The sequence below is a fragment of the Phyllostomus discolor genome, chromosome 13 (genome assembly GCF_004126475.2).
Source record: "Phyllostomus discolor isolate MPI-MPIP mPhyDis1 chromosome 13, mPhyDis1.pri.v3, whole genome shotgun sequence".
NCBI classification, from domain to species: Eukaryota; Metazoa; Chordata; class Mammalia; order Chiroptera; family Phyllostomidae; genus Phyllostomus; species Phyllostomus discolor.
The window spans coordinates 12936464-12963019 of NC_040915.2; the positions used below are offsets into that span (position 1 = coordinate 12936464).

Sequence of the window (26556 nt, forward strand, 5' to 3'; positions counted from 1 at the left end):
GCACGGAGCGCCGGGTTACGCGCCGACGTCTGGCTGCCACGACTTGCCGTCTGCGGCGGCGGCGGCGAGCGGATCCCGCAGGGGAAGGAGGAGGAGGAGGAGGGAGAGCAAAGGGGGCTGTGAGTGAGCGGCAGAAGCAGGGTGTGAGCGTGGCTTGCCCGCGGGAGGGAGAACGAGCGCGAGCCGAACCAGCCATCCGAGCCGCCTCCTCCTCCTCCCCTCGGCGTCCCGCCCCCGCCTGCCGGCCCGCCCTCCTCCCTCCTCGGCTAGCAGAGCTCGAGTGAGGCGCAGCTCGGCTCGCGCCGCTGTCCAGGACAGGTGTGTGTGTGTGTGTGCGCGCGCGCGCGCGCGCGCCCTCCTCCTCCTCCTCTGCCCCCCCTTCCTCGCGCCTGCCTAGCGCGCGCCCTCCCTCACCTGCGGCAGGACAGCGCCCGCCCGCCCGGGTAAGCCCCTCGCGACCTTTCCTGTTGCCACTACCACAGCTCGAGGTGCTGCCCACCCCGTCCTCTAGTCGCCCTCTTACGCCCCAGGAATAATTACTGTACCATTGTAGATATCCCCGCACCTTCCCTCCGGGGACCCTGGCAGTGCAGCAGCGCCCCCCCCAACACCGTAGCGCACGAACGAACTCCCTCCCACCTCCAGAAAAGAACAAAATCACACGCCCCTTAAAAGAAAGAAGACAATCCTACCTCCGCAGGCGTTGGAGACCACCAATGGTGCCGTTTGCTTAGCAATCCCTAAGCCCCATTTTCCCTGGCCACCTTCGCCCGGGGCCTGGGATAGTGCGCCAAGCGTGGCCGACACTCCCTGAACAGCAAACCTGGCAGGAGGGGAGAAGAAGGAGGGTTCTAAGCTCCACTAGCAACCCCTCCTCTCCTGTGTTCAACCTCCCCTCCCCCCCCCCCGCAATATATACACCCGCCCAGGATGCGTTGTAAAAATAAAAAATAATACATTGATGCTGACATCGCAGATGAAGCCAGGCCCGAGGATGGGTGGCCCGGGCAAGGCATATTTGCTGCCCCACAGAGCTGGGCCAGCTCAACAGCCTCCTCTGCCCTAGTCCGGGACCAAAAGGAACGGTTGTAGAGCTGGAGGGGCTTCCCTTTGAGCGACAGTGGGTGCCAGAGGTGGCAGAGATGTCTGTGGGGGAAGGGCCCGCCCCCGCCCCCCCAAACGTATCTGCCTTGAGCCTGAACTTGCTTAGAGAAGGGCCCGAGAGTCCAACTGGTGCAACTTTCTTTGATTCGTTGTTGTCTACCCCCAAATAAATGCCACCTTCTCTTCGCTGTCTCTGCGGACCCTCTTGAGGGTTCTAATTCGTTCTTATCTGCACGCCTTACGTTTTTGTCGGATTAGGTAGGCGCTTTGGGGCAGCTTTTTGCATCGGTGTCTATGTTTGTGTCCAGTGTCCTTGGAAGGGAGGTCTCAGTGTATTACAATAGCTAGAATTTGGTTTGACATCTTCTGGTAGACTGTGAAAAAAAGAATTTTTTTTTATTATTTTAAGACCCCCCCTCCATGTTCCCTTCCCAAACTGACGTTTGCGAATTGCGGCTTTGCAAATTGGAATGTTGGCTAGTGTGTGGAGAGTTGCTGATTTCATTCCTTCGGGTACTAGTAAAACCATTTAAGTATCAGCCGGAAGAGAGGGAGCTATTGACATTTGCATCGCTTCTGTTTGGACCTTTTGGCTACAAAAAATGTCGGGTTTTCTGAAAAAATTTATAGAATTTAGAATATGTGGTACGTTTATTTAACTCTTCTGGAAATGCTTAAAATGGAAACATTTTGTGAAGTACGAGGATTGTATCACCTGGATCATTCTCTTCACATTTTAAATGTTTAATTCATATCTTTAACCCTAAACATTAAAATAGCATTGAAGAGACAGAATTTTAAAGTTCAGTTGAGCTATAGAAAAGGGGATACGCATTTTAAAAAATGATTGGTGAAATACTATTACCATTAGTCTTTGTTGTTGTCGTTAAACGTTCACATCTACTTGAGGGTTTCCCTTAATTTTTCTGGTAGATAGCAATGAGAAGTGGGTAATTCCTCCACTTTGAACACTTGCAGTAAAACATTCCAGTTAGTTTTAATGATTTGGGTATTGAAGATAATTGTCTGGTTTAAAACAAGCATTTAACCTAAGCAGCATTTAAACACAAGTTTTAATATTCTTGTTCTTTTTATTTTGGAAATCTGTGATTCTGTGAAATATTAATCAGCATATTGTTTCTATTAGAAACTGTATATTCAAAAAGAGTTTATTACCCAGAATTTGATTCCCACTTTCCAAGTTTATTTTATAAATGTGTGTTAATTTTTGCTTTTAAAACCAAAGCTGAATTAGGTTATTTCAGAACCCGTAGCTCAGGCTGAGGAAAATTGAGGCTTTTTTTCCCTTTTGTCTACCTAATGTCTGTTTCATTTGCAGTCAATTTTTTGTTGGTAAGAGTTTATTAAAGACATAAAGATAATAGGATTAAAAATAAAGCAATCTATTCTTTTCAAAATATGTGTGTAGTATTAATAAAAGCACAAGAAATCTAGAGACATCATTTTTTAAAAATGTAAGCAAACTTTGAGAAAGGGGATAGTTTATTATTTTTTCATCAACATGGATATTTTGCTGCATATTAATATATTTCGTTTTCCCTTTGTCCTTCTTACATTGTATTGAAATTATAAATTTAATTTTACAACTATTTGTTTTTAAATTACGTATTCAAACAGCTAGACACTAAAACTGGCTTTTCATTTACCAAGGTAATATATTGTTTAGGTAGTTAACAAATGGTTAGGCATAATTTAAATTCACAAATTTTCTAATGGATTTTCAATATTAGGATGCAAATCTAACTTTGAAATTATATTTAAGGTTCTAAACATTTTGTTTTAAGACTTTCTCTGAGACAATATCCATTCTTCTCAGGCTGCCTTTTTTAAGGCTACTCTATTCTGTAGTCTAAGGAAAGCTACCTTTCACCACTTCCCTCCCAATCCGACTAAAAGCCCAGATTTACAGGTTTATCCTGAAATTAACTCTTATTTGGGTAGTGAAAAATATACTAAATATCCAATTTATAATTGAATTAGTTTGGAAAAGACATCATTACTCTTGTTTGCTTGTTAGATACATTTAAAAAGTAGGTAAGAGTCTAGTTTATAATAGCAGAAATTTTTTTACATATATGATAAATATCATTAAATAAGTTAGTATGTATTTTTTTTGTGGAGAGATCCAGGTCTCAATTGTTTGGTTTGAGCGTAAAATTCCCAGTTTAAGTGAGGAAATGATATTTAACCTGTGTTTTGTCTAGAAACTTCATCATTTGCCTCTGTACTGGGCAACTAAGAACTCGGTTCCTGGGGACACTTTATCAGAAAATCAGAGCATTCCCAAACTAAAACCACTTCAGAACCCCTGGACATGATCGTTTGGGACAGGGCAAGAAATTTAGACTGCAAAGGTGGTCCAAGAAGGCTGGCAGTTTAAAGCCGTAGTTTGTTGTTTGTCATGAGGAAGAGATCATTATTAGCATGGAAGAATAGCCAGACCGGCAGACGCGTGCCCCCTCTTTGTAATCCCATTGGCCCTGTTGTTGCTTTGCCCTCTCCTGAGGGGGCAAAGTCTTGATACAGCACAAGGTAAACCCTTGAGGAAGAGCAGCGGCTCTTCTAGATCGGACTTCATCAAATCTTAGCTTCAGCCTATAAGTGGAACTGTAATGCCCTGCAGGATTCTGTGCGGGAGACCCTGCCACTCAGCCTTTGCGTCTCTGTTTGGGGCCGGGGTCTATCCAGGGTCCTGATCGCTACTGTGGGAGCCTGAAGGAGCCTCTGCGTTTTTACACGTGTATTTTTATTTATTTATTTATTTTTGCGTAGTGTGCAGTGCGCTAACAATTTCCTATGTCCCCTTCCCGACAGGGGAGGGACTGCAGAAAAAAATCAGCACTGAAAGGGTACTACATGGTACTCGAGAATGCCCCTCAAACTAAGGGGAAATTCTTTATGGTGCCCAATGCCTGTATTTCTATCTCTTAGTGGGCCTCCCCATTAGGGAGTTCTTTTGATGACCACTGGACAGGTGGGTTATAACAGAGCTGGCTTACAGGACTACTCCAGTTTACATTTTGATAGCCAGGTTGCTTTTCCTTGTTTCTTGCTCTTTAACGGGAGTCCTAAACGTCAGCTCAAAGCTGAAGTAGCTAATGCTGGTTAGAATGGACCCTTGCTAAGAGTAAAAGGAAGCTGTGAATACGTAGCAGGCAGGTCTGTCCAGGAAGTGAAGAGAAATATTAGGGGGCTTTGAGGGCTCAGGTATTGACAAGGCTTATGCCTTGGACTGGTCTGGGTTTCTTGATCGTTAGTCCTCTTTTTATCCCTCTCTCTTCCAGGAAGCTTGGGCAACCATGTACTCAATTGTCTCTGGGGCTAAGAGCGAAGGAGGCAAGTCTCCGTACTTTGAGGGGTGGAGGATGTGAAACGGGAATGGAACCAAGAGGTGGGATAGGCATCCTCTTCTCAGGATAGAGGCAGCACTCTCTGCTTGAGAAAGTCAGGTATAGCGCTCTGAGGTCTGTATCCTCTGAGACCCCTGTGGAAAGAAGGTGATGCGGAGGCATTGGCAGGGGGTCCTCTGCAGATGGGCCTTAGCTTTCCCACAGCTGTTAGGACTGCAGACTGCAGTGAGGTAGTTATGAGCATTCGCTGTGTATCTGGGAGAAGGAAAATAGGCCTTAGATTACGCCTCAAATCTAGGAAGAAAAAAATCAATGATTTCTGAGACTGGAGACAACCCCTTCAGGTGTCACTGTCTAAAGACTCATTGGTTAACTAATGGTCGGTAACCTAGCTATCTGCTTAAAAACCAGAGATCATTTAATGCTTTACTTTTTGAGAGGTGGGGGCTCTGCTTGAGTTAGGAGTTTCTGGGAGGGGTAAAATGCATGAGTGAACCTGCGTTAATGAATCCCGTAAGGAACTGCGTTTCCCAGGAAATTCCTGGCATTTTTAGCGCGTGAATATCCTAAACCCCGCTTGGTTTTCTCCTCCTTTCTGGGTCCTTCCAAAGAGGAAAAGTGGGCTGGGGGCTGAAGGCTCCGCAGGGCCTGGTTCATCCGCAGAGCTGGCCGGCAACCCAGGCTGGGCTCAGCCCCGAGCAGGGTTGCCCCCCTTCCCAAATCTTGGAAGGAGGAGGGGGAGGCAGGCGGGCAATCTTGGCCCCAAAGGGGGCTGGTTGAAGGTTTGGGGGTGAGTGTGGGTTTCTTTTTGGTTGTTGCTTGAGGGGGAAGGGCAGAGCCCAAGGGAACAGGCATTGCGGGCACCCCGGCCCTGGTGCGGCTGCTTGCCGTCCTCTGCTCAGCTCCCCCCCCCCCACCCCCAGCCAGCGAGTGCGCCCGCCCGACTGTGCGGGGCTGCGGTTGGGGGGAGGGGGGAGCGGGATCATCTGAGGCCAGAGTCGCTGCGTTGGGAGGGGGAGCGGCTGGAGCGAGGGGAGGGACCGGCTAGGTGTCTGCTGCTCCGTGCCACTGCTGCCGGCGCCCCAACCTCGTCGCGGGCAGCCCCTTCTGCAGCTAAGGGTTACTGCCGCACCACCTCTCCTCTTCCTCACCCGCCTCTGCGGCCAGGGCTCTGCGGTAGGAGACAGCATAGCCTGGCGGCGTGTGGGCCGTTCTGGGTTTGGGTATGGGTCTTGTTGGGGCCGACAGGGAAGGGGGTGGCCGTGACTCGGTGTCCCTCTCTGCAGCGGGCTCAGCTGCGGTGCGCAGGCCCTTGTCCCCGTATCTCTCTTTGGGGTCACTGGAAAGCAGAGCTCAGGCCCGCTCCCTGTGCTTAGTATGGCAGCCCTCTTCTCACCCTTAGTCCCCCAACTCCCCGGGCCAAGGCCGCCCAGGGTCTGGCCAACAGCGACAGCCACAGTGGTGGTGGCGGCAGCTGCGACGCGGCGCGTCCTGCTCCCCCCCCCCCCCCCCCAGCCAGGGGTGTGGGGTGAGGGCTGGCGGGTGGGCGCCGCCTGGCGGGCGGGCGGACGGGGCTGGCAGTGGGGAGGGGGCGCAGGTCACGTGCCGGGCGAGCGGGTGGGCGCGTACAGTAGGGCGCCCTGCTACTGTACTGGGGAGTCAGTGCCCTGTTACCGGGTCTCGTCTGTCTCGTCTCTCCCGCAGATCTCGCGAGAGTGGCTGACTGGCTGTGGGGGTTGCGGCGGCAGCAGGCGGAGCCGGGGAGGGAAAGCAGCGGCGGCTGAGGCGACTGAGGCGGCGGCGGGCGGAGCGGCAGGCGGCGGCGAGGCGGCGAGGCGGCGGAGCGCAGCATCATGGCGGACCGAGACAGCGGCAGCGAGCAGGGTGGTGCGGCGCTGGGCTCGGGCGGCTCCCTGGGGCACCCGGGCTCAGGCTCGGGCTCCGGCGGGGGCGGTGGTGGCGGCGGGGGCGGCGGCGGCAGTGGCGGCGGCGGCGGGGCCCCGGGGGGGCTGCAGCATGAGACGCAGGAGCTGGCCTCCAAGCGGGTGGACATCCAGAACAAGCGCTTCTACCTGGACGTAAAGCAGAACGCCAAGGGCCGCTTCCTGAAGATTGCTGAGGTGGGCGCGGGCGGCAACAAGAGCCGCCTCACTCTCTCCATGTCAGTGGCCGTGGAGTTCCGCGACTACCTGGGCGACTTCATCGAGCACTACGCACAGCTGGGCCCCAGCCAACCACCCGACCTGGCCCAGGCGCAGGACGAGCCGCGCCGGGCGCTCAAGAGTGAGTTCCTGGTGCGCGAGAACCGCAAGTACTACATGGATCTCAAGGAGAACCAGCGCGGCCGCTTCCTGCGCATCCGCCAGACGGTCAATCGGGGGCCCGGCCTGGGCTCCACGCAGGGCCAGACCATTGCGCTGCCCGCACAGGGGCTCATCGAGTTCCGTGACGCTCTGGCCAAGCTCATCGACGACTACGGAGTGGAGGAGGAGCCGGCCGAGCTGCCCGAGGGCACCTCCTTGACTGTGGACAACAAGCGCTTCTTCTTCGATGTGGGCTCCAACAAGTACGGTGTGTTTATGCGAGTGAGCGAGGTGAAGCCCACCTACCGCAACTCCATCACCGTGCCCTACAAGGTGTGGGCCAAGTTCGGACACACCTTCTGCAAATACTCGGAGGAGATGAAGAAGATTCAAGAGAAGCAGAGGGAAAAGCGAGCTGCTTGTGAGCAACTCCACCAACAGCAGCAGCAACAACAGGAGGAGACCGCCGCTGCCACCCTGTTACTGCAGGGTGAGGAAGAAGGGGAAGAAGATTGATCAGACTTAATGGAAAAAAAAACCCACACACATGCATACACACACAGCCACACACACAGAAAATATACTGTAAAGAAAGAGAGAAAATAAAAAGTAAAAAAGTAAAAAAAAAAAAAAACTTAACTCCAAGGGAGCACCACCCACAGAACCTCCACCAACTGACAGTTTCTCTTCTTGACTTGCCACCCATCGCTGGATGTTGTCCACTTTATCCACCATATAAAACAGTAAGCAGCTGCTAAAACAAAAAACAAAAAATAGAAAAAGTAATAACATTATATGAACTGTGTTTCCTACTTGATTAAAAAATATAAAGAACTGAGTGTTTATTTCCCTAATTAACCAAGAACTTTTGTACACGTTTAAGCTATTATTATTAAAAGTGTTTGCAAAATGGTCAAGATTATAATATTGCTGAATTATATAAAAGTCCTTTTCATGTTGAGCTAACATTTGAACTTTAGCACAAAAAAGAGATATTTTAGAACACGTAAATAATATTTTTTAGTTTTTCTCATTTTGTTACCAAATTTCAAACCTTACATGGAGGTTATTATAGTATATTTGACACCCTATATACCTGTGATTAGAGATGTGTATATATATGAGGGCTAGGCATGCTGTGTGTCTGAGCTTTGTCTAAATGTTATGCAGAAGTTTGTAGAGTTAAGGTACGTAGGTTTAATTCATGCAAGGGTAAACAATAAGTGCTCTCTTTTATACAATATGCATTGCATCTGGACCTTAAACATATAAAAATGGTCAGTGAAACTTCTGTGAACATGAAGAAAATTATTAAAAAGGCATTTAAATGAAATTTGCTAAGTTGTGATTTTTATGGTTGGAACCAAAGTTATTCAAATAGCAAAAGGAAAAAGAAAGAGAGAAAAGGAAATCTCCCATAATATTTTTCTGCATCTGTTTGCTTTGACCGAGTAGGCGTTTTGTCATTATTGTGTATATGAGATGTACTTGTATCGTTCATAATATATTTTTTTTATTATGTGTAGAAGGATTTTAAAAACTTAACTAACGTGCAGCAATTTCCAGTGAACCTGTACTTGGACATCAGGTAGTGAGTCTATTTGTGGTCACTAGCACTGTCTCCTAAACTTGTAAGAGGTCCGAAGCTATCCTTTGGTTTTTGCCAGTGCTATTAACTTATGTAGACCTGTTAAAAGCAGAGCAACACAATTACAGTTATCCTACTGAGCCATGGATTCTGAGTTTCATTTTAAAAGAGAAAGTCAAGTTAAGTTGGTGTATGTAAAGGATTTCCATGTAGCTGTGGTGCTAGTTATTACTGGCTACATTATATGCTAAGTGTATTTGTGTTCCCCAAGTGTACAAGCCTTCTATCAAAAGTATGTTCTATAATTCATATATTCAAGGTGTTAGGGTATGAAAATGGAAAGCTTAGGAGAGCACTTTACCAAGCTGGTGTCCTCCAAACTGAAATTGTTTGTAACGATAGTCTTTTACAGGTTTTCATTTAAAGATGTTTGTGTGCTTTTAATTGACAACTAACTTCTTGCTGCTGTATAGTAAAATATTAATATATTTTTATCATTAAACTGCTGCATGACTATCATCTTTGAGTGAAGAGAAAATGTTATAAAAAAAGATGCCTTAAACAGTACATTTTGGTTTGGAATTCTGTAGAAAGTATTTTGGTTAAAAAAAAAAAGATCTTGTCTGCAGAGAGAGTTCTGGGGATGGAATTGTTTCTTGGCAAATCCAGACATATAGATCTAACTGCTGTATGTAGGAGACATCACCTGTAGGAGCTAGAAGGTGTCAGTGCTTCTCATATTGTAAAGCATTGGCCTAGGAAGGTGAAACAGTTGTCTTTTCGAAGGATTTTTTTTCTGCTGGTTCTTTGGGTTTGATTTGATATTTTTAAGCTCCCTGGTTGAGTGTGTTGTCTTTGTTTTTTAGATCTACTGTATGTGTTGAATAACAAGCTATTTCCATTGTACTGTGCATTTTCCCATTAAATTGTTTGCTTTTAATATTCATACAATGTTAAATATGAGGTGACCGTACAATAGTTAGGAGTTTCTTTACTTACAAAATCACTGGAAATGATTAAATTGCTTTCCCCCTTTCCCCAAGGTGCATTTTCCTTATTTCCATATAGTAAAGTTGAGCTTTTACAGTGCATAATGTGACATTGGAATGCTTATCAACTGCATGTAAACATTAATAACCTGCACTTTTTTTGTCTTAAGATTTGTTGAGCTGTTTTGTTCACTGTACTTCAACTGTGATATGGAAAAGACTGCATTCTCTGTGCTGTTACTAGTTAGGAAGAGAATTGCTTTGATTTTGTCTCTTGTTTACTATAGCTTCTTAAAGTTATGCCTTGTACTACAGGTTGTTGGAGTACTCCTAGATCAGTGTTTCATAGTAGCCAGCAATAAGTAGTGCAGGTCAACAAAAACACAGCAAACTTAGGCAAAGTGTCCTTTCTTTGAGATGCGAGTTCTTTCATGAGGTTTTCTTAGGGTCAGAGTTACCTAAAGTGAAGCCTTTCTACCTATAGACTTCAGATTCTGCTTGGAATCCTACCGGATCAAGAAGCACACGTATTGTGCAATTGTCTTTACACTATAACAGTTAAACACAATCTTACTAAGATTTTGAAACCATTGTCTGATTTATGGTCAGTGGGTTTAAAACCAAATCCACATGCAGATCTTTTAAGACTTAAGAGATGATCATAGAAAAGACTAAAGTGACTGTAAAGATGCTCTTTTATGCATCTCACTTTACCTCCCCAAGCACCCTCCCAAACCTTTTCCCTCTTCCCCTCTCCTATTTCATCCTTTCCCCACCCTTCCCCCAGGTGCTCGGTACTTTACCAAGGTCTATATTTCAGTGTTTTATGTTGGAGTTTTTCCTCGTTTTTATTTTACTAGTTGGTAAACTCTGTGCTGAAACAAAAAAAGGAAATGAGTGGTATATTTGACCATATGTGTTATTCATAGACGACAGTATGATCAAATGTGCCAAAAACAAGCAAACAAAACTTAATTCCTGACAAGTATGCCTTATTTTTAATGATCTGCTTTGTCTTACAATTAAGGTCCAAGAGCTTGGTTAAACTATTATTTGCCTAAGTATAAAGGAAAACTTGAAATGCATTGCAATATTGACATTCTTTAAAATGAGAGACACTGTCAAGTAATTTAATCTAGAGATCAGCCACCAGATTTAAAATGCTCATATATATGTGTGTGTGTTTGGTGTTGTTTGTTTTTCTTTTAAATCACCAAATCTTTTTTTAAGCTACTTTTTATTTGTGCCTCCTATTTATCATGCTGATGTTAGAAGCAGCAGTCATCCAGCCACAGAGGGAGCTAAAGTTAACTAACCAGAACTGTAGAAATCATTATACATGCCTTTGACAACAAAGGAAGTTTATAAGAAAGGCCATGTCGGCTTTTCCTCCACTAGATAAAGATTGGAGGTAGATGAATATTTGCCAAATGGAAAAAACAATAATACAAGTCAGGAAAGACAGACTTTTCCAGCTTCTCAAAAGCCATGGAGAGTAGAAACCAAAACCAACAGGGAAAATAAAAAACCTTGAAAGTCTCACTTTCTAGCTGTCCCATGCAGGGGTTGAAATTTGACTCAAAGTGGAAAATATATCAGTGTGTTTTTTAGGTCGTCATATCGAGAGATGGATAACTTCCAATTTGATTTTTCAGGTAATGGAGAAAGCTGCTAGTAATTTTAACCCCTGCCTAAAGAAGACAGATAATTTCATTTGGGAGCAAATACTTATTGCCTTGAAAAATAGCACTGTAATAGCCTATGAAAATTAGTTGTAGAATAACTTTTATCCCTTTTAAACTATGCAAATTATTAAACAAGTGTAAATTAGGACTCAAAGATAGTAGATTATATTGCAATCAGATGGCATTCACAAACTTAACTGGAGAATATACAAATAAAATCTATTAGCCTAAGAGTTTTGTATGCTAACAGAAAAATATAATTTAGCTACCTATTCTAAAAATGGTGAATATTATTAATATTGTATAATAGGACTGGGAAGACTGCCTCCTTTTTTGAAGAGAGATTAAGGATTTTTATAATTGTTTTTCATCAAATTTTAATATTTTTGTCAAATTTTTAGGTATTTAATTTGTAAAACAGTTTGCTTTGTACTGGCATACAGAAAATAGGGTATTGATTTTAAACTTTTTGAAGCCAAGTGATCAAGTACATTTGTAATAAAAGTCAATGGATCTATATCAGTTGTACTCACTGTTTTCATTTCTTATTACTATAGGAATGCTGTACTTTACTGCAGGAAAATGAACTAAATTTGGGTGGAAGGGAGGGGAAAAGATAAGTCTGTTGATAATGAGAATCTGGGTGGGTACTATGGCCTAAGCACTTCACGTAATTTTTAAGACAGTTAAGGTTTGGTATATTAAGAAAGATGCTTACATCAAATGTTTTTGTTCCTGCTTTCTTATTGAAATTGATGTTTGTGGGGGTTATCTCATTCACCGTGTCTGTGCTTTAACATTTTCATTTGGCACTGTTGAAACTTTCTAAACACACTTTTATGACATTTTGGGTTATCTGCCAACCATGGTGGACCCTACCATGGACATGATTATTTTTATCTTCCTCGATGGTTCACCTTCTGTTCTTCATATTCCCACTAATTTTTTATATATTACTTACACATTCCAGATGATTTTAGAATGGGGATTTCTGAAATTGTTGCTCTGGTGGCTTTCATAGCTCCACAGTTCATTTTATTATACATGTGAACATATTTTTAGAAATTTTTCCCCAAAAAAACATAAGATACCAAATCTAATGACGTTTCCCTTTTCAGAGTCTTTTCAATACCAGAATGAGATCCTGCTTTCTAAGTAAAAGGATGCTAAAACAACGGAATCTTAGCTAAAAACCTAGGTTTGAAACAATTGGTGATAACTCTTGAATATAACATTTATTGTTGATTATCCCTAAATTTGAATATCTTAATAATTTGGAGATATATATACTTCCACAGGAGGGTGAAATGAATAGAAAAAATTTATTGGAGTTGCTTAAGTGAATAAATATACTGAAATTATTCGTGCAAAGTTGTTGAAGTTTACCTATTTTTAAATCAGACATTGTAGTATTTCTGTTTTGTTTTCATTGCAAGTTAGAATATAGGCCGTTCATAATGAAGTACCCTATAAAACTAAAGTGACCACTGCTATTAAAATTATTGTTTTCACCTGACAGCATTAATTACTATAGAGAATTTATAATATATTTTTAAGAACATCTGACTTTAATATTTGAAAAATTATTGATCCTAAAACAAAACCTAAATTCAAGGCCTAAGCCATTTGACAGGCTCTTTTTGAACATAAATTATTTTGGGCTAAGTGAAGATCATTTAAACTGGCATTAATTAGCATGAGTCAAGTAGAATTTCTTGATGCAAGAACAACCAGATGAAAAGTGAAAGATGATTGGTTTCAAGCCAACAGTTTGTCACCTTTCAGCTGCTAAACTGATTATCAAGGTTTGATGTTGAATAGTCTAGGCAATTTACATCTTTAGTAAAGTTTGTGGCAGAAGTCACGTGTTAAAAACATTTTTCTTAAAAAGAATTTCATGGCTACTCATTTATTTTTATTTTGTCCCCATAGTATGTTTGGTATTTTCTTTTTCTTTCTTTCTTTCTTTTTTTTTTTTCTTTTACCAATGTGCTTTGCTTTTGTGGAAAATTGTCTTGTTTGACAGGTGGAAACATGGTGGTGATACTCTATGTAAAATAAAATTACTGATCAAAAGTATTTTATCCATTTTAGAATTGCAAGATTTTTGCACTTTCATAAATACATACTTTGTTTCAATGATTATTAGTAATTTGCTTATTAAATTTTTATAGCATTTCATGGGAAAATTTTAAACTAAAGAGTTTAATTTTCTTGATTTAGGGTGTACTTTAATAATTCAAGAGGCCTCCAAGTTCAAGGACCAAATCTTTATGTTCTAGAATTTTGAAAAACATGGAAATACTCTTGTTAGCATGTGTTTTGGTCTAAACTGGATTAATGCAGAAGGATCCTAAGAGGACTTAAGAAAAGATGTCCTTATTGTAAACTGGCAGTCAAACTAATGGGACAGGTGACTTATGTATTCACTTTGATTTAGTCCAACAGTAATGGCCATCAGCTAATGAATTATTAGACACATGTTGGGATTGGGTTCAACTCCCATTGACTTGGAGTGGGTTGACAGTTTCCTGTGTAGGTAATTGTTGGTGGCATGTGACCTACCTCCCTGACAAATACATCTGGCTTTTTTCTTTCACCCATCTTCCTGTTTGTCTCTCCTTTATTATTCTTGTCATAGGTCTGCCAGTGGCACTAAAGCATTCTCCCTTGAGAAGGAAGTAAAGAAATTGCTGACTCCTACCTTAACAGCTAACTGACCCCAGAAACATTTTTGTATTATGAGGTAATCAGGCAGTTTTTATGACTGGTGTTGGCCCCATAGTCTGAAGCTGGTCATTTGAAAGATAGCAATATTGTTCGTTAAGAAATTTGTAAATTAAAGAGAGTAAAAGTATGTGTATTTTAGGTAAGTTACTGGGGGCTGAGACTTACTGGTTTGGAAATCTGAGAGCAGAAAAGGGAGAGCTGTTTGATATGTTTGAGTATGGGAGTGTGAGAGGTATATAAGGGAAAGGTTTGGAGGAAAAGTGGGAGAAATTTTTATTGGAGATAGGAAAAGATACTGAAGGTAGAGTCTTAAATAAGAGTTGTTGGCTAAGAGCAATGAAATTGATCTTTGTTAAAGAAGTTTCAATAAAGCCAGAGAAAATGGGTACCTTGTTGATTGTGAGAAAGCTGTTGGCCTGTAACTAGATGTTATGATGATGATGCATTATACAAACATGTTTTCACGTATAGGATTTTTCCTTTTCTGGACAAATTTAGTAGAGTAATTGTGGAATGGCAACTTTTCTGGTCATGGCAAATTGGTACTGGGGACTTACTACTTTTAGAGAAGATAAAATTTCAAACTTCTTTGCAGGTATAATTTTTAAACTATCAGGAATATATATCATATGTAGTATCTGTTCTCCTGAGCTTATCTTTACTTTTCAAAATGGTCCTTAGATCAAAATCATCTGATTCCACAGAGATCTACAGTGTATTTATTATGCCTTGCTTTTACAGAATCTTGAGCCTTTGGTTCACCTGAATTTCTTAGAAGAGGACAATAAACCAGAAAAAAAAATACTAAATTGCAATATAGGTATCTTTCCTGTTTCTTCTACATTTGCAATCCTAAGAACCATTTAAATTGTGAACTTTATGAGACCCTCAGAATACTACATTTATGAAATTAGATAACTCCCTCCCAAACTCAAGTTTGTACTCTCACCTCTATTACTTTAAAATTGTAGAATTTCCAAGAGTTCAGTGGTGGAAGATATTGGTAATATAATTTAGTACATCTCAGAAGTTCTTATGCCCTTTGTAGAGTGAATTGATTGTGTTTAGATTTCTGTTCCCAATATTCCCAAAGCATTTTAAGTCATTTAAGATAAATAATTTCTATAATGTTTTAAAGTGACATAATTCAAGTATATTTAGACTAACTCATGTTTTCTAGTTTAGTATGGACTTAGTGATTTTTGACAGATTACTTTCAAGTTTAATTTTACCCAAATCTATGTACATTAGTGATAAAATTTCTTTAAAGATAGCTAAATGAGGGGTTTTGATTTTGTATTTGGAAGGTAATTTTTGTCAAGTTTATTAACATCAGAATTGTTTTTATAACATTTTGTGGAGTTGACAGTATAATTTTCCCAATTCATTATCTATCGGATTTGAAATTGTAATACAGTTACAAGTCAGTCCAGAGCCTTCTTAAATAGCCCCCACCCTTAGTAATTGTTTGAAAAGAAGTGAATTCCCAAATCCATGTCAAGAACCAGTGATTTAAATGTCTCTGTAAGGCTTCCGTGGAGTCTAGCCAATGGAGATAAATAATAGCCCATTTCCATGCTGCATAGTTGTTAGGGTTTATAAAATTGTCAATATGTAAAAGTGCAAAAGCAGGAAAAACTCTGTAAAATTGCCTATAAATTTCCTAGTTTTCATTATTTGCACTATTTACCTTTGCACTTGATTTTTTGGAAGTTAAGACTAGTCACTTTCACTTTTGTTTCTAGTCTTTCTGATTTCTTAGAGTTATGTTTTCAATATCCCACCCAAAGCAAGCTTATATGCAATTAAATATGCTTTATAAATCCAAGAAAATATTTTTTAGTGTTAGCTATGTAGAAAAATTGTTTTGATGAAATTTTTAATATGGGCCTTTATTTGCCAATAAAATCCTTTGTAAATGTGAGCTTTATTAAGCTATTTGAATAGACAAAGTGAAAGCTTAGGATATATATATATATATATGAATGAATATATATATTCTTTGAGATATATATGTGTGTGTGTGTGTATGTGTATATATATATATATATGAATGAATATATATATTCTTTGAGATCCAACTTCCAGCCTGAGATGGACTGGTTTTGGAGTGATTTGTTTTCACTCAAGTCAATGAGATTTGAGTCTAGCTGGCTGTGGCTTAAAAATCTGGAAGTGAAGTGGGTGGCAAGTGGCACTCCCTCTTTCATGTAGTTTTCCATAATGCTCATAGAGTTTTCTCATGATCTATGTGATATTACTGGTATAGAAAGAATTATATTAAATGAATATTCCTTTTTGGAATTCAAGGTTGACTCATTTTTTGAGGGGGTGTGGCAAGGGATAAGAGACTTATTTTAACTAGAGACATTCTTATAACCTCAAGATGTGCTCTAGAAAGAATAAGAGAACAAAAAGTGTACGTGTGAACATATTTTTTGTCTTAGTGAGATTGTGCAACACAGGTTCAGAATTGCAAAAAAATAAAAAAAGGTCGATGGTTTTGTCAATAGAACAGAAATGTTTTGGCTAAAATTATTTTTGTAAGTTATTTAATTATTTCATTTTATATTCCCTTTCCCATAGCCTTTTAGGCACTTCATACTTAAACCCAGCAAGTGAGAGGCCTCTCTTTAGATCTGGTTTATTTTTTGGAATGCCTGAGTGTGTTTCTGGATTGGGAGGGGTGGGCAGGGGGCAGTGTTTTAATTCTTGACATGCTCTTCTCAGCATGTTTTGCTAGTTGTTCTGGATCTTATGTTTGTAAATTGTTTTGAAAATTCAGTGATGTATTTGAAATGAGAAAGTCCTCTGACATAGTGTGGATGTTTGTGGCTGGAACCTTTTGGCTTTGTTTTTAATTTGGGTAGAAAGTTAAATTTTCATTGTTCAGATTTTAGGCTTACCTAGTAGAATTGTGCCCAGTAGTTGTCTAAATATGGACCAATTTTGGGAAATGAGTTGACAGATCTGTATCTGATTCCAGATACCTTTACTCAAAATCATAAAGCAAAGGCTTGCATCAATTAGAGTTGTCTTAAGTTTTATGTTGTCAGAACTTTAAATGTGGATGATGATCAACATTATATGTATGAATTTCCTTTGGGGAAAGAGAAAAGTCCAGTCTCCAAACCTTTTCTTGGAGACTAAATTTACCATATATGGAAAATGAGAAAATTTTTAGAAAGTGGCTTTATTTTTTAATAGAGTTTAATTCAGCTTAATTATTTTCCTAATTTGAAACACTATTTTCCAAATATGTATAAGGGGAAAAGATTAGCAATTTGGCTCCCCCCTTTTTTGAGGCCATTGTTAGTTTTCTGCCCCCATTTCCCAATCCTGGTATAAAATGAACTACGGGTATCTCTCTAAGTACCTGTTGTAACCCCTTTTTGGGGTCATAAATACCTTTGATAATCTGATGAAAGTGATGGACCCTCTCCCCAGAAAAATGCACATGGATAATTTTGCAAACAACCTCAGGGGCATCACACATCTTCTGAAATAGCAAGTTAAAGGATCTCTGCTCTAAGTAAACTCTATAGAGAAAATTTGTATGCAATTAATTGATAAAATTAGGAACTAGCTATTGGCCTAAAACATTTCAGATTGGAATTATTGTTAGATGGTGGCCCCTACTAGCAAAATGTGACATTGCAACCAGCTTTATTAGACATTTTAACATCCAGACAGAAGGTAAAAAGAAGCAAGGTTCTGAGAGCTATTCATAAGGAGTCAGGGCATCTCTAGACATGGGAGCCATTCCTGGTTCAAGGCAGGGGTCAGGGTGCCTGACAGCTTCTAGCAGGGTAGAGTTGATAAACCACAATGCTCAGGATGCCAAGGGGTTAGCCATTATCTTAACCCCTTCCTCACCAAAAGATTTTTAGTTTTGTCTATTGGAAAACAAAATGTCACTAGGGAAAAAAAAGATTTGCCTTATAACTTTGCTAGAACACATCAGTTTGGTGATATATGGGACACCAGTATATTTTTTGAGAAAGTGCGTAAAACCAAAGTAAATTATTCTCTATGTAGAACATTATTTACTAGTAACATTTCTTTGGATGTATTAGCTTTGACAATTTTTACCAGTAAATATTGGTTTTATTAAAACTGGGAATCCAGTTTATAATTAGGATAGCTGTTATATCTGTCCTTTCCCCATGTAAAGAGTAATTTAAAGATTATGCATACTTCTTACTTTTCTCTCTCGATGCCATGGAGTGGGGTGGGTGGAGTGGGGGGAGATCTTGAGTCAACAACTGACAGATGTCTTCTCCAAATTTAAAAATTGAGAAGCAGCACTTTAAGTGTAACTCTACACCATTTTAGTGCATGTATTAATTTTAATAATGATTTTTGGTGCATGCCTTTGGGCTTATTCAAAAGTGTACAATAGGAAAGTATATTTCCTTTCTTAGAAAGGAGATGTTTTTCTACTTTGCAACATGTGATTACGAAAATCTTCCTCTGTGGGAAGATTAACCATGTATTGAACTACTGAAAAGTATGTATTTTAGATATACAGAAGGAATCTACATGGAGCAGCATTCAGACCTATATAGAAGTCATAGCATTCTGTATAGGACCAAAAATGAAATAACATGAAACACTTAAACAGACTTTGTTGGGTAGAATACCTTTAGATCTTGCATTGACTTCCAAAAAGAAAATGCCACAGAAGTTTGTTGAAAACTTTTGTTTGAATTTTCTCTGTCAGTGTATTTAGCCCAAATACAACAGTTTTGGGTTTACACATACATTAAGAATCAAAACAAAGCTAACTAAATAGATCAGTCTGGTTTGCCAATCCAGCTTGACTAAAATAAGTAAGCTACTCAATCACTTGCAACTTGAAAAACTGTCCGACTCCTCTAAGGTTTTGACAAATTATCTTGGCTGATGTGGGAAGACTCCCACTTTGATGTTGAGACCTGACAGTTGAAGATTCCATGCTTCACCTGATTTCAAACCTGACAGTGTCTGTTTAAGGAGCTATGGTACAGTTTGCTAATTCAATCTCTGATACCTATTGATTACCTGTGAGATCTAGAGTCCAAAGTAGCCAGCAGCTGTATCCCTGAGTGCTCTGTGCCCATCAGATCTCTTAAAGTAGGCAGAGTTGGGACCAGTCACAGTTCAGATGAGTGCCTTCAGGTGCTGTGGACAGCCCCAGCTTCAGATTGTATCTGCATTTTTTTGGGAGTCATCACTGAACTAATGTCCCACATGGTGTTACTTACTGTAGTTGCTCTCTCTTGGAGGAGGCCCCAGAGCACACATCCTAAATTGCTTGTGGACTCAGAGAGGGGGTGCTAACTCTGATGCCCTGGCAAAATTCCAGTTTAGGGATGTGGGTCTTCTTGCCATTCTAATTGGAAATGTGCATCACTTTCCATTTTCCCTGTTGATCTCAATACAAGCCAACCTAGTCTGTTTTTTTTGCCCAGTCCCAAGTCTCTAAGATGCTGGTGGTATTATATAGGCCAAGTTCATGTCTTATCCTAATTGCATAAGAGTTAAGGAATGAGTAAGTTGGTCTCAAAGTACCCTGTAGTTGGAGGTTAAACTCTTGGAATGCTTTGGGGGATGAAATTGGCCCTCTTTTAGCATAAGTTGGGGAATGTGCTAGCCATAAGGTGTGAGCTGAAACCTATTTTCCCTCTTTTTCTTAGAGCATTTTGAGAAAATCTGTTGGGTTTTCAGTAGGTCAGGGAAGGCCGGAGTTCTGCAGCTTTAAATCTGGGTAACTGAGGCTGGTTTGAGCAAGACTTTGGTTAATTAACTGGGTTCTCAGATGCCACAGACTCCGTGAAAAGTCACCATTATTTTCAATGGTTTGTGATAGAAATTCCCCCAGTAGCCATTATTTTAAGATTATATTGCAGAGTTGCTTTATTTGAGCTTTTTGTGTATACACAATCCCAAACTGGAAGAAATTAAAAAAAAAAAAGAGGAATCCTGCTGTGAAAGGTATATATTACTCTAGATTTTTCTTACTGTAAATATTGTAAGATTGTAATACTGTCGATATTTTATTAACCAACAAATGTTAATCTATGTGAATTTAGAGTTATTTTAAATGTGCTTCTTATTTACTGTGTGTGGTTCCTGTTGCTGACAGTATTAATTATATTCTGATGTAAGATTAACTTTATTAAGAATGTAAACATTAATGTTTCCTTATGGGAAAACAAATAAAGTATAAAGAAGACAATTCTTTTCATTAAAATATACTGTGTATTTACACTTGCTAGACCCAGCACCACTGACAAATTTAGTACATTGTTCAGAATTTTAGTTAACACAAGCTGACATGGTTGTGCTCTATTTGAAAGTCTAAAAGTAGGTACTGTTGGAATATAAACAGTTTGTATTTGTCTGCTGTGAATCATCTTGAAATTTCTAATCAAGTTTGTAAAATTTTTATAGTAAAACATTTTAATGACAATTTAAAAATTTATCTTCTTGAAGAATGGTCAAAACATATCCTTTCAGAAATAGAATTATTCTTTAATATCTTTCCAAAATGACTTTGGTTAAATGGACCAGATGTACATTAGTTAAAATTTAGGACAAAGTTGTGATATTCTTCTTTGAGTTTACAAGTTAATCCTTATTGGAGATGTGCCAATTATACAGTGAATATCATTAATTTGCACTGTTTGGGGACCCCATTAAGAATGCTTAATTGTTGCCAACTAAGAAACAAGCAAATGCAATTTAAAAAGTAAATTTGAGCATTCTGTATTAATATGTGCAGTTATTATCACACGAAGAAGCGCAGTGTGTCAGGCTGTAATATAAACCATACTTGCTGTCATGTTCTCCCATCTCAGTGCTGGGAACTCACCATGTGGAAACCAAGCAAATGTGTTGTGCATCAGCTGGCTTGAGTTTGTTCAATATCAAAGCTGAAACTAGCAAGGTCTGCTGTACTGCTTATTGAAGTATTGTGATTCTTTTAGGCATTGATTCTTACAAAATATATACTGTAACAGTATACTTTGTACAGATTTAAATTTTATTTGAAAAAATGAAATAAAGTAGGCAAAAAATAAAGATGTTTATTTTTCATGTGACTATATAAACAGATCAGTCTTTTGTTTCAGTGCCTTTGCGGGGTAGGGGGGCACGGGTCTGGTTGCTCTTGGTTTTGTTTTGTTTTGTCTTTTAAATATTTGATAGATGGAAACCATTTTTAGCACTCAGTGGCAGGTATACTTACCTGATAATTAATTGGCTGCAAGCATTAAGTGCGCTTTCACACACTGGAAAAATTTTTTCAAACAAATTTGTTTATTTTTTAAAGATTTTATGTGAATTGTTTTCTTATTTTGCTTCTTGAGTCAGTTTTGAAAATTCTCTGGTGGCATGATTTAATCTAGCTATCACAACTTGAAGAGAAAGAAAAACTTGCCCCGTAGATTATGCCTCTTTTCCAATGGAAGGTTTTGTTTTCCGTTGTTTTAAATTTGAAGTTGGTTTGGCGTAGTGGAAGGGTTACAAAAGAGTATATGATGCCCTGACTGATGTAGCTCAGTGGGTTGGGCATCGTTCTGCAGACTGAAAGGTTGCAGGTTTGATTCCAGTCAGGGCACGTGCCTGGGTTGTCAGCCAGGTCCCCAGTTGCGGGTGTGCGAGAGCCAACTGATCTGTGTTTCTCTCACACATTGATATTTCTCTCCCTCTCTTTCTCCCTCCCTTCTCCTCTCTCTAAAAATAAATAAATAAAATCTTTTAAAATTATTTTTAAGTGAATATGACAGAAGATGAAGAGTATCTTCTGCAGAAAACAGAAGTTGTGCTTGAAAATAAGATCTTTTAAAATTGCTTTTCTAGTGAGTGGAGTGGTAGACAGTGAATAAAGTTACTGATGAAAATGTGGCACCAGAATGGTCCTTCAGAATAATTTTAATGGACCTTTTCATAGAAGATTAGATCATATGACCAGGAAGAACCATCCCAGTTTTGGCCTCTAACTCAAAAATCAGTGGAGGCTTTAGGTGCATGATATTTCCTTGATCTTTAGGAATGGGGTTGAAAGTTTTATATGTGGCATTCTTCTCATTTTAACTTTTCTGGTGCTTTCATTTACCTTCAGGCTGGATATGGGAAGGCTTCAAACTAGTAATTGCAGGAGTAGGGCTCTTGCAAAAATTACACTATGGAAAAATTTTTCAGTGTTATTTTAAATGTATATGACAGTGATTATATTCTAAAAACTGACACATGACCATTGAAGTATCTCACAGTATCACAGTTCCAGGCTTCCCCAGGTGAATCCCAAGAAACTGTTGTTATTCTTTTGGGGTTTTTTTCCTGTTAAAATATCTCCTCTTGCCCTGGCTAGTAGCTCAGTTGGTTCGAGCATCTCCCAATACTACAAGACTGCAGGTTCAATTTCTGGTCAGGGCACATACAAGCAGCAATGAATGAATGTATAAATAAGTGGAACAACAAATTGATCTCTCTCTCATCAATAAATTTTTTTTAAAAGTCCCTTTGTAGAGAATAGCAGACTATCTATTGGATTAGCTTCCACATCTGACAACCACCAACTCCAATAAAAAATAATGTAGAAATGTTGCTATATGAAAACTTAAAGTGTGCCACTGTTTGGGGGAGGTAGGTAGGGTGCTAAGAAACTCGTTTTCCCTGTTTTTCAGTGCCTCTGATTTTGGGGAGCACTCAGGACAGGTTGGTACTTGAATCTAGGAGACTAGATTCCCCTTTCTGCCCTGGGTCTCCGTTCAAGAGGACTCTCAAGTACAGGAGCTTTGGGGGAAATTCTAGCCATTATTTGCAGTTACATATAGGAGGTGAAAAGCCAGAAGACAGGCCCCTTCCTAAGTGTCCTGTCGCCTTAATCTTTTAAAGACTCCAAATACAGGGCTGCAGGGAAATATACCAGACGTGAAATAGGGTGAGGCTTGTAGAGCCACAGGGACTCCTTAAGTAAGGAGCCCAGCATGTTCAACAGAACTATTTGTCATTTTATTTAGCTCTTTTCCTTTCTAAAATGATATAATTGTCAATATCTTCCTACCCTCACCTCCTGCTGATGTTAACTTTTATTTAAGTATGTGGTATGTCGTTTATTTTAGCTCTTTTGCATGGTTTTTAGAAATGTCCTTGTTCCCACTTCCAGTAACAACTTTCTAAGCAGACAAGACTTTTTGATTTGGGGAACTGGGTTTTGGACACGGCTCTGTTCATTCGGGATCCGAGTAAAGAGAGATCTCTTTTTCAGACTTTGACTGCTTGCTAACCTCAAGGCCAGCACACGTCACAACTGCTTTCACCTCAGCATTATCCCCCACACTCTTTAGAACCTGAGGAGGAGGAGCCATTTTCCCCCCTGGAAATGAGGATTCCACCTTAATATTGCAAATCTCTGGAGCATTTCCAATAATGTCATTCCAGTTTTCCTACCAGTGTTGATTTTCATTCATCTTAAGTTGTTCAAATCAGGTCATTTGGCACTTAGGTTGGCAGTGAGAAAAATGTCACAAAACACTCACTGAATGTTGCAATGTTTAGAAGAGCAGGATAGCCCCACTGTATAGCCAACAGGGTTGTCCAGTTAACCCCACCATCCTTAGAATCTTGGCTAGCCCTGCATGCCCTGCTCATACCTCAGACCTTCCCTAGGGAGCAAGAATTTCTCTGTCAGCTTCCTGGGGAGATTGGCAGTAGCTCCAACCTAACTCTGCTTTCTTTTCTTGGCTTTGGCTATGACACCCAGGTGAGTCTGTATTACCACCATCCTAAATTTTTCCAAGCCCCCCCCCCTTTTTTTTAACTTATTTTGGGGTGCTTGAAATATGCAGGGCACCAAGCTAAATGTTTTCCTAGGTTATTTAATTCTTACCACAACCCTAGGAGATAGGCACTATTAATTACCCCCATCTTACAGAAAAGGAAACTAAGGGGCAGCGAAATTAAGTATACCCACAGGGGTCACACAGTCAGAATTCAAGTCATTGGTTCTCGCAGGCTGATACCAAAGCACGTCATTGGTCTCCGTCACTCCAGTGTATCGCCTTCCCGGTAAGGTTCTGCCTCCTCTTCCCCTAACTTGTAGGGTCTCCCTGACTTTGGTATTGGCTCACCTCAGGGCGTACTTAGCTGGATGGCAAAGCCAATGTTCTCTGTAGCAAATGAGGACTTCTCTGTGTACCCCAAAAGCCACAATTCCTGTTTTGAAGTTTGAGTCATGAATGAATTCACATTTTCATTTTGCCCCTCCACTTTCATGAGGGAGTGACGTAGAGCAGGTCTGAAGAATGCTGGCAAATGGCCCTTCCAGGCCTCTTTCCACTGCTTTTGCTTAAAGTAAGCACTGCCCTGAGTACTGTTCCTGCCTCTTCCTGCCCTCACCACAATGTGATCAAAGGGCTCTGTGAATGGAGCTCTTGAATTCTGTCTATTGGAGTAGTTGGTTGGTTTCTTTTTCCCCAGATTATATCCCCTAGCAGACACCGTGCCTTCCTTACAGCAGACCTCCTATCTTGGCCCATTTAGTTAGAGGCTCAAAAAGGATCAGGAGGCAGTCTGTGGAACATCTGGGTCTGCCAGATCTCGCTGGGACCAGCCCTGTAGTTTCCAGCTTAGAGTTTTGCTTAGGCTTTTACGTTCCTGAAGGCAGTTCCCTGAGTCCTCTAAAATGCTATTTCCCAGATGCTTCCTGACCTCTAAGGGAGGTCCAGAGCCTGTCACTCTCACAGGGGCTTATTCCAAAATAAAATATGAAATTCCTTGGGATTTAGGGGTGGTTTAAAGGGTTGTGGCATTTGTTAGAATTCATGTCCGAAAAGGGAATATTATCATTTAAACTAAAACCCCACGTGTTTTTGTATCCTTTAATGCAGTGATTCTCAAAGGTGGCCCCCTGGACCAAGAATATTAGCAGCCCTTGGAAATTATTAGAAATGTAAATACTTGGGCCTCACTCCAGAGTGAACTGAATCAGAGCCTGTTAGAGCCCAGTGTTCTTCATTGTAACAAGGCCCTCCCGGTGACTCTGATGCACACTGAAGTGTGAGAAACCACTGCTCTCTAAAAGAAAGGTTATCTCTTTTGGAGTCAGATTTGAGACTCTGATGAAAGCTTGAGGCCCTCTCACCTGCTTCACAAACCCCCCTGAGGTCAAAGTTAAGGAATCCCTGCTCTGGAAAACAGATTGTTCATGCCTCTGTGGCTTCCACCCTCTCAACATGACTTGGAGAAGGGGTGACCACATACTCCCTGTTTGTTCTTCTATCTGTGTGCTGTTGGTTGTCACTGAGAGTGGGCAGCCCCTACGCCAGACAGCACAGAGAAGAGGACTTGCTGCTCCTGTATGTGCTGTAACTATAGCCCTTGGCACCGACACAAAAACCAAATGCTCAGGCATGGGGCACCAGGCCAGGAACCTGGGACCCAATAGAAAAGTGATTCCTTCTCCTGGAGTTGGGAGTTCTGTGTCAGGAGCAGAACTGCTAAAAACTGCTGAACTTCCTGCGACAGTCCCAGTTGGGGGTATGTCGAACTGCAGCTAGAACTTAGTCAGTGGCAAGTCCTGGTTTTATGCCTGTTGTCCCTGATTAAGTGTGTGTAGCATCCCATGCACTTGCACAAATATCCTGGTTTGGATGACAAATTTTATGGCCACCCATTTTCTCACCTAACAGCCTCCCTCACTGGTCTCCTTATTGCCTGCTTTCCCCCCTGCAATCCATTCTTCACACGGCAGCTAGCTTATAAATGTAGTGATCTGGCCCTGCCTAGTTTCCACTTTTCTCTCCTTTCTTTCATCATCTTATTCATTTCTCTGAAGCCATACTGGACATCTTTCTGTATGTTGAATGCACAGAGCCCATTGCTACCTGAGGGTCTTTGGCTTTGCTCTTCCTTGTGTCTAGAATGTATTCCCTCCAGATCCTTGCATGGCTGGCCCTGTTATTATGACAGGCCCCGCTTCATGTTATTGCTTCAAGGAAGCCTCCTCTGACAACCCAAACTAAACTGGCCCCTCCAATCACTCTCCCTCACTGCTCTGGTTCAGTCTTCTTCCTAGTACTTATCACTGTCCAAAATTGTCTTTTCTTTTTCTGTTGATGAGCTAGTTCTGTGAGAGTGGGACTCATGAAGACATCCCCAGTGCTTAGACTGGTCTGACACAGAGCCGATACTCAGTAAACATCTGTTAACTAAGTGACTGGACTCCAGTGCTCCCAGGGCATTTCTGGGAGTTAGCTGTGCCTCTGGGGCTGACTTCCTCATCCACTTGAATGCAAGTACTATCATTCTGTTTTATCTCACCTCTGGCCCACAGGTGAGTAAGACTGGGACTCTGAATATGAGATGATTTTCTCTGCCTGCTGCCCAACCCTCCTTCGCTTCCTGTACCTCCCACCTCTGTATGGGCCTAAACACGTGCTCTCTGTAGCTATCTCATCTCCAGATGAGGCTCTGGGGAAAGAACAGTGATAACCCTGGACACAATAGATAGCTTAATGCCCACTGAGCCCCCAACTGCCTCCCAAAGCACACTTCATTGGGGCTCTGGCCATTCAGCATGGACTTTGCAGGGAGGGGACCCTTGGCCACTAAGGGTATGATGGGCAACATCCTTTCGGACTTTTTCCTTGGTAAGCTGGGCACTTACTCTCTCTGGAATCCACAGGTTGAGGGAAGGGAGGAGACTAGCTATCCAAGGGGTGATATGTCCTGTTTCTGAATGCTGAAGGGCAGAAGATATCTAGAGAAATATGGCCTCCATAGAGCAACCAACGTCAC

General features: G+C 41.1%; 2 protein-coding genes across 4 annotated transcripts; both read left to right on the forward strand.

Moving 5' to 3' along the window:
* The first annotated feature begins 6 nt into the window (after positions 1–6).
* Positions 7–8981, forward strand: PURA (purine rich element binding protein A). Of its 3 annotated transcripts, none has more exons than XM_028528341.2 (2): positions 7–443; positions 6180–8981. In XM_028528341.2, the coding sequence occupies exon 2, from the start codon at positions 6329–6331 to the stop codon at positions 7292–7294; it is 966 nt and encodes a 321-aa protein (XP_028384142.1). In that variant the 5' UTR covers positions 7–443; positions 6180–6328; the 3' UTR covers positions 7295–8981. The 3 variants fall into 3 exon arrangements, with proteins under 3 accessions (XP_028384142.1, XP_028384143.1, XP_028384144.1); XM_028528342.2 differs by having other exon boundaries at positions 7–318; XM_028528343.2 differs by lacking the exon at positions 7–443 and adding an exon at positions 2631–5651.
* A 2730-nt stretch (positions 8982–11711) lies between these two features.
* LOC114509189 (IgA inducing protein) lies at positions 11712–20868 on the forward strand. Its single transcript, XM_028527361.2, is given in 2 exon segments — positions 11712–20579; positions 20581–20868. Coding segments are annotated over 2 exon segments (162 nt in total). The 5' UTR covers positions 11712–20528; the 3' UTR covers positions 20692–20868.
* Positions 20869–26556: the final 5688 nt, after the last annotated feature.

What these genes read in the sequence shown, in the direction of transcription:
- PURA (XM_028528341.2), top strand. Translation starts at nt 6,329, where the DNA reads ATGGCGGACCGAGACAGCGGCAGCGAGCAGGGTGGTGCGGCGCTGGGC.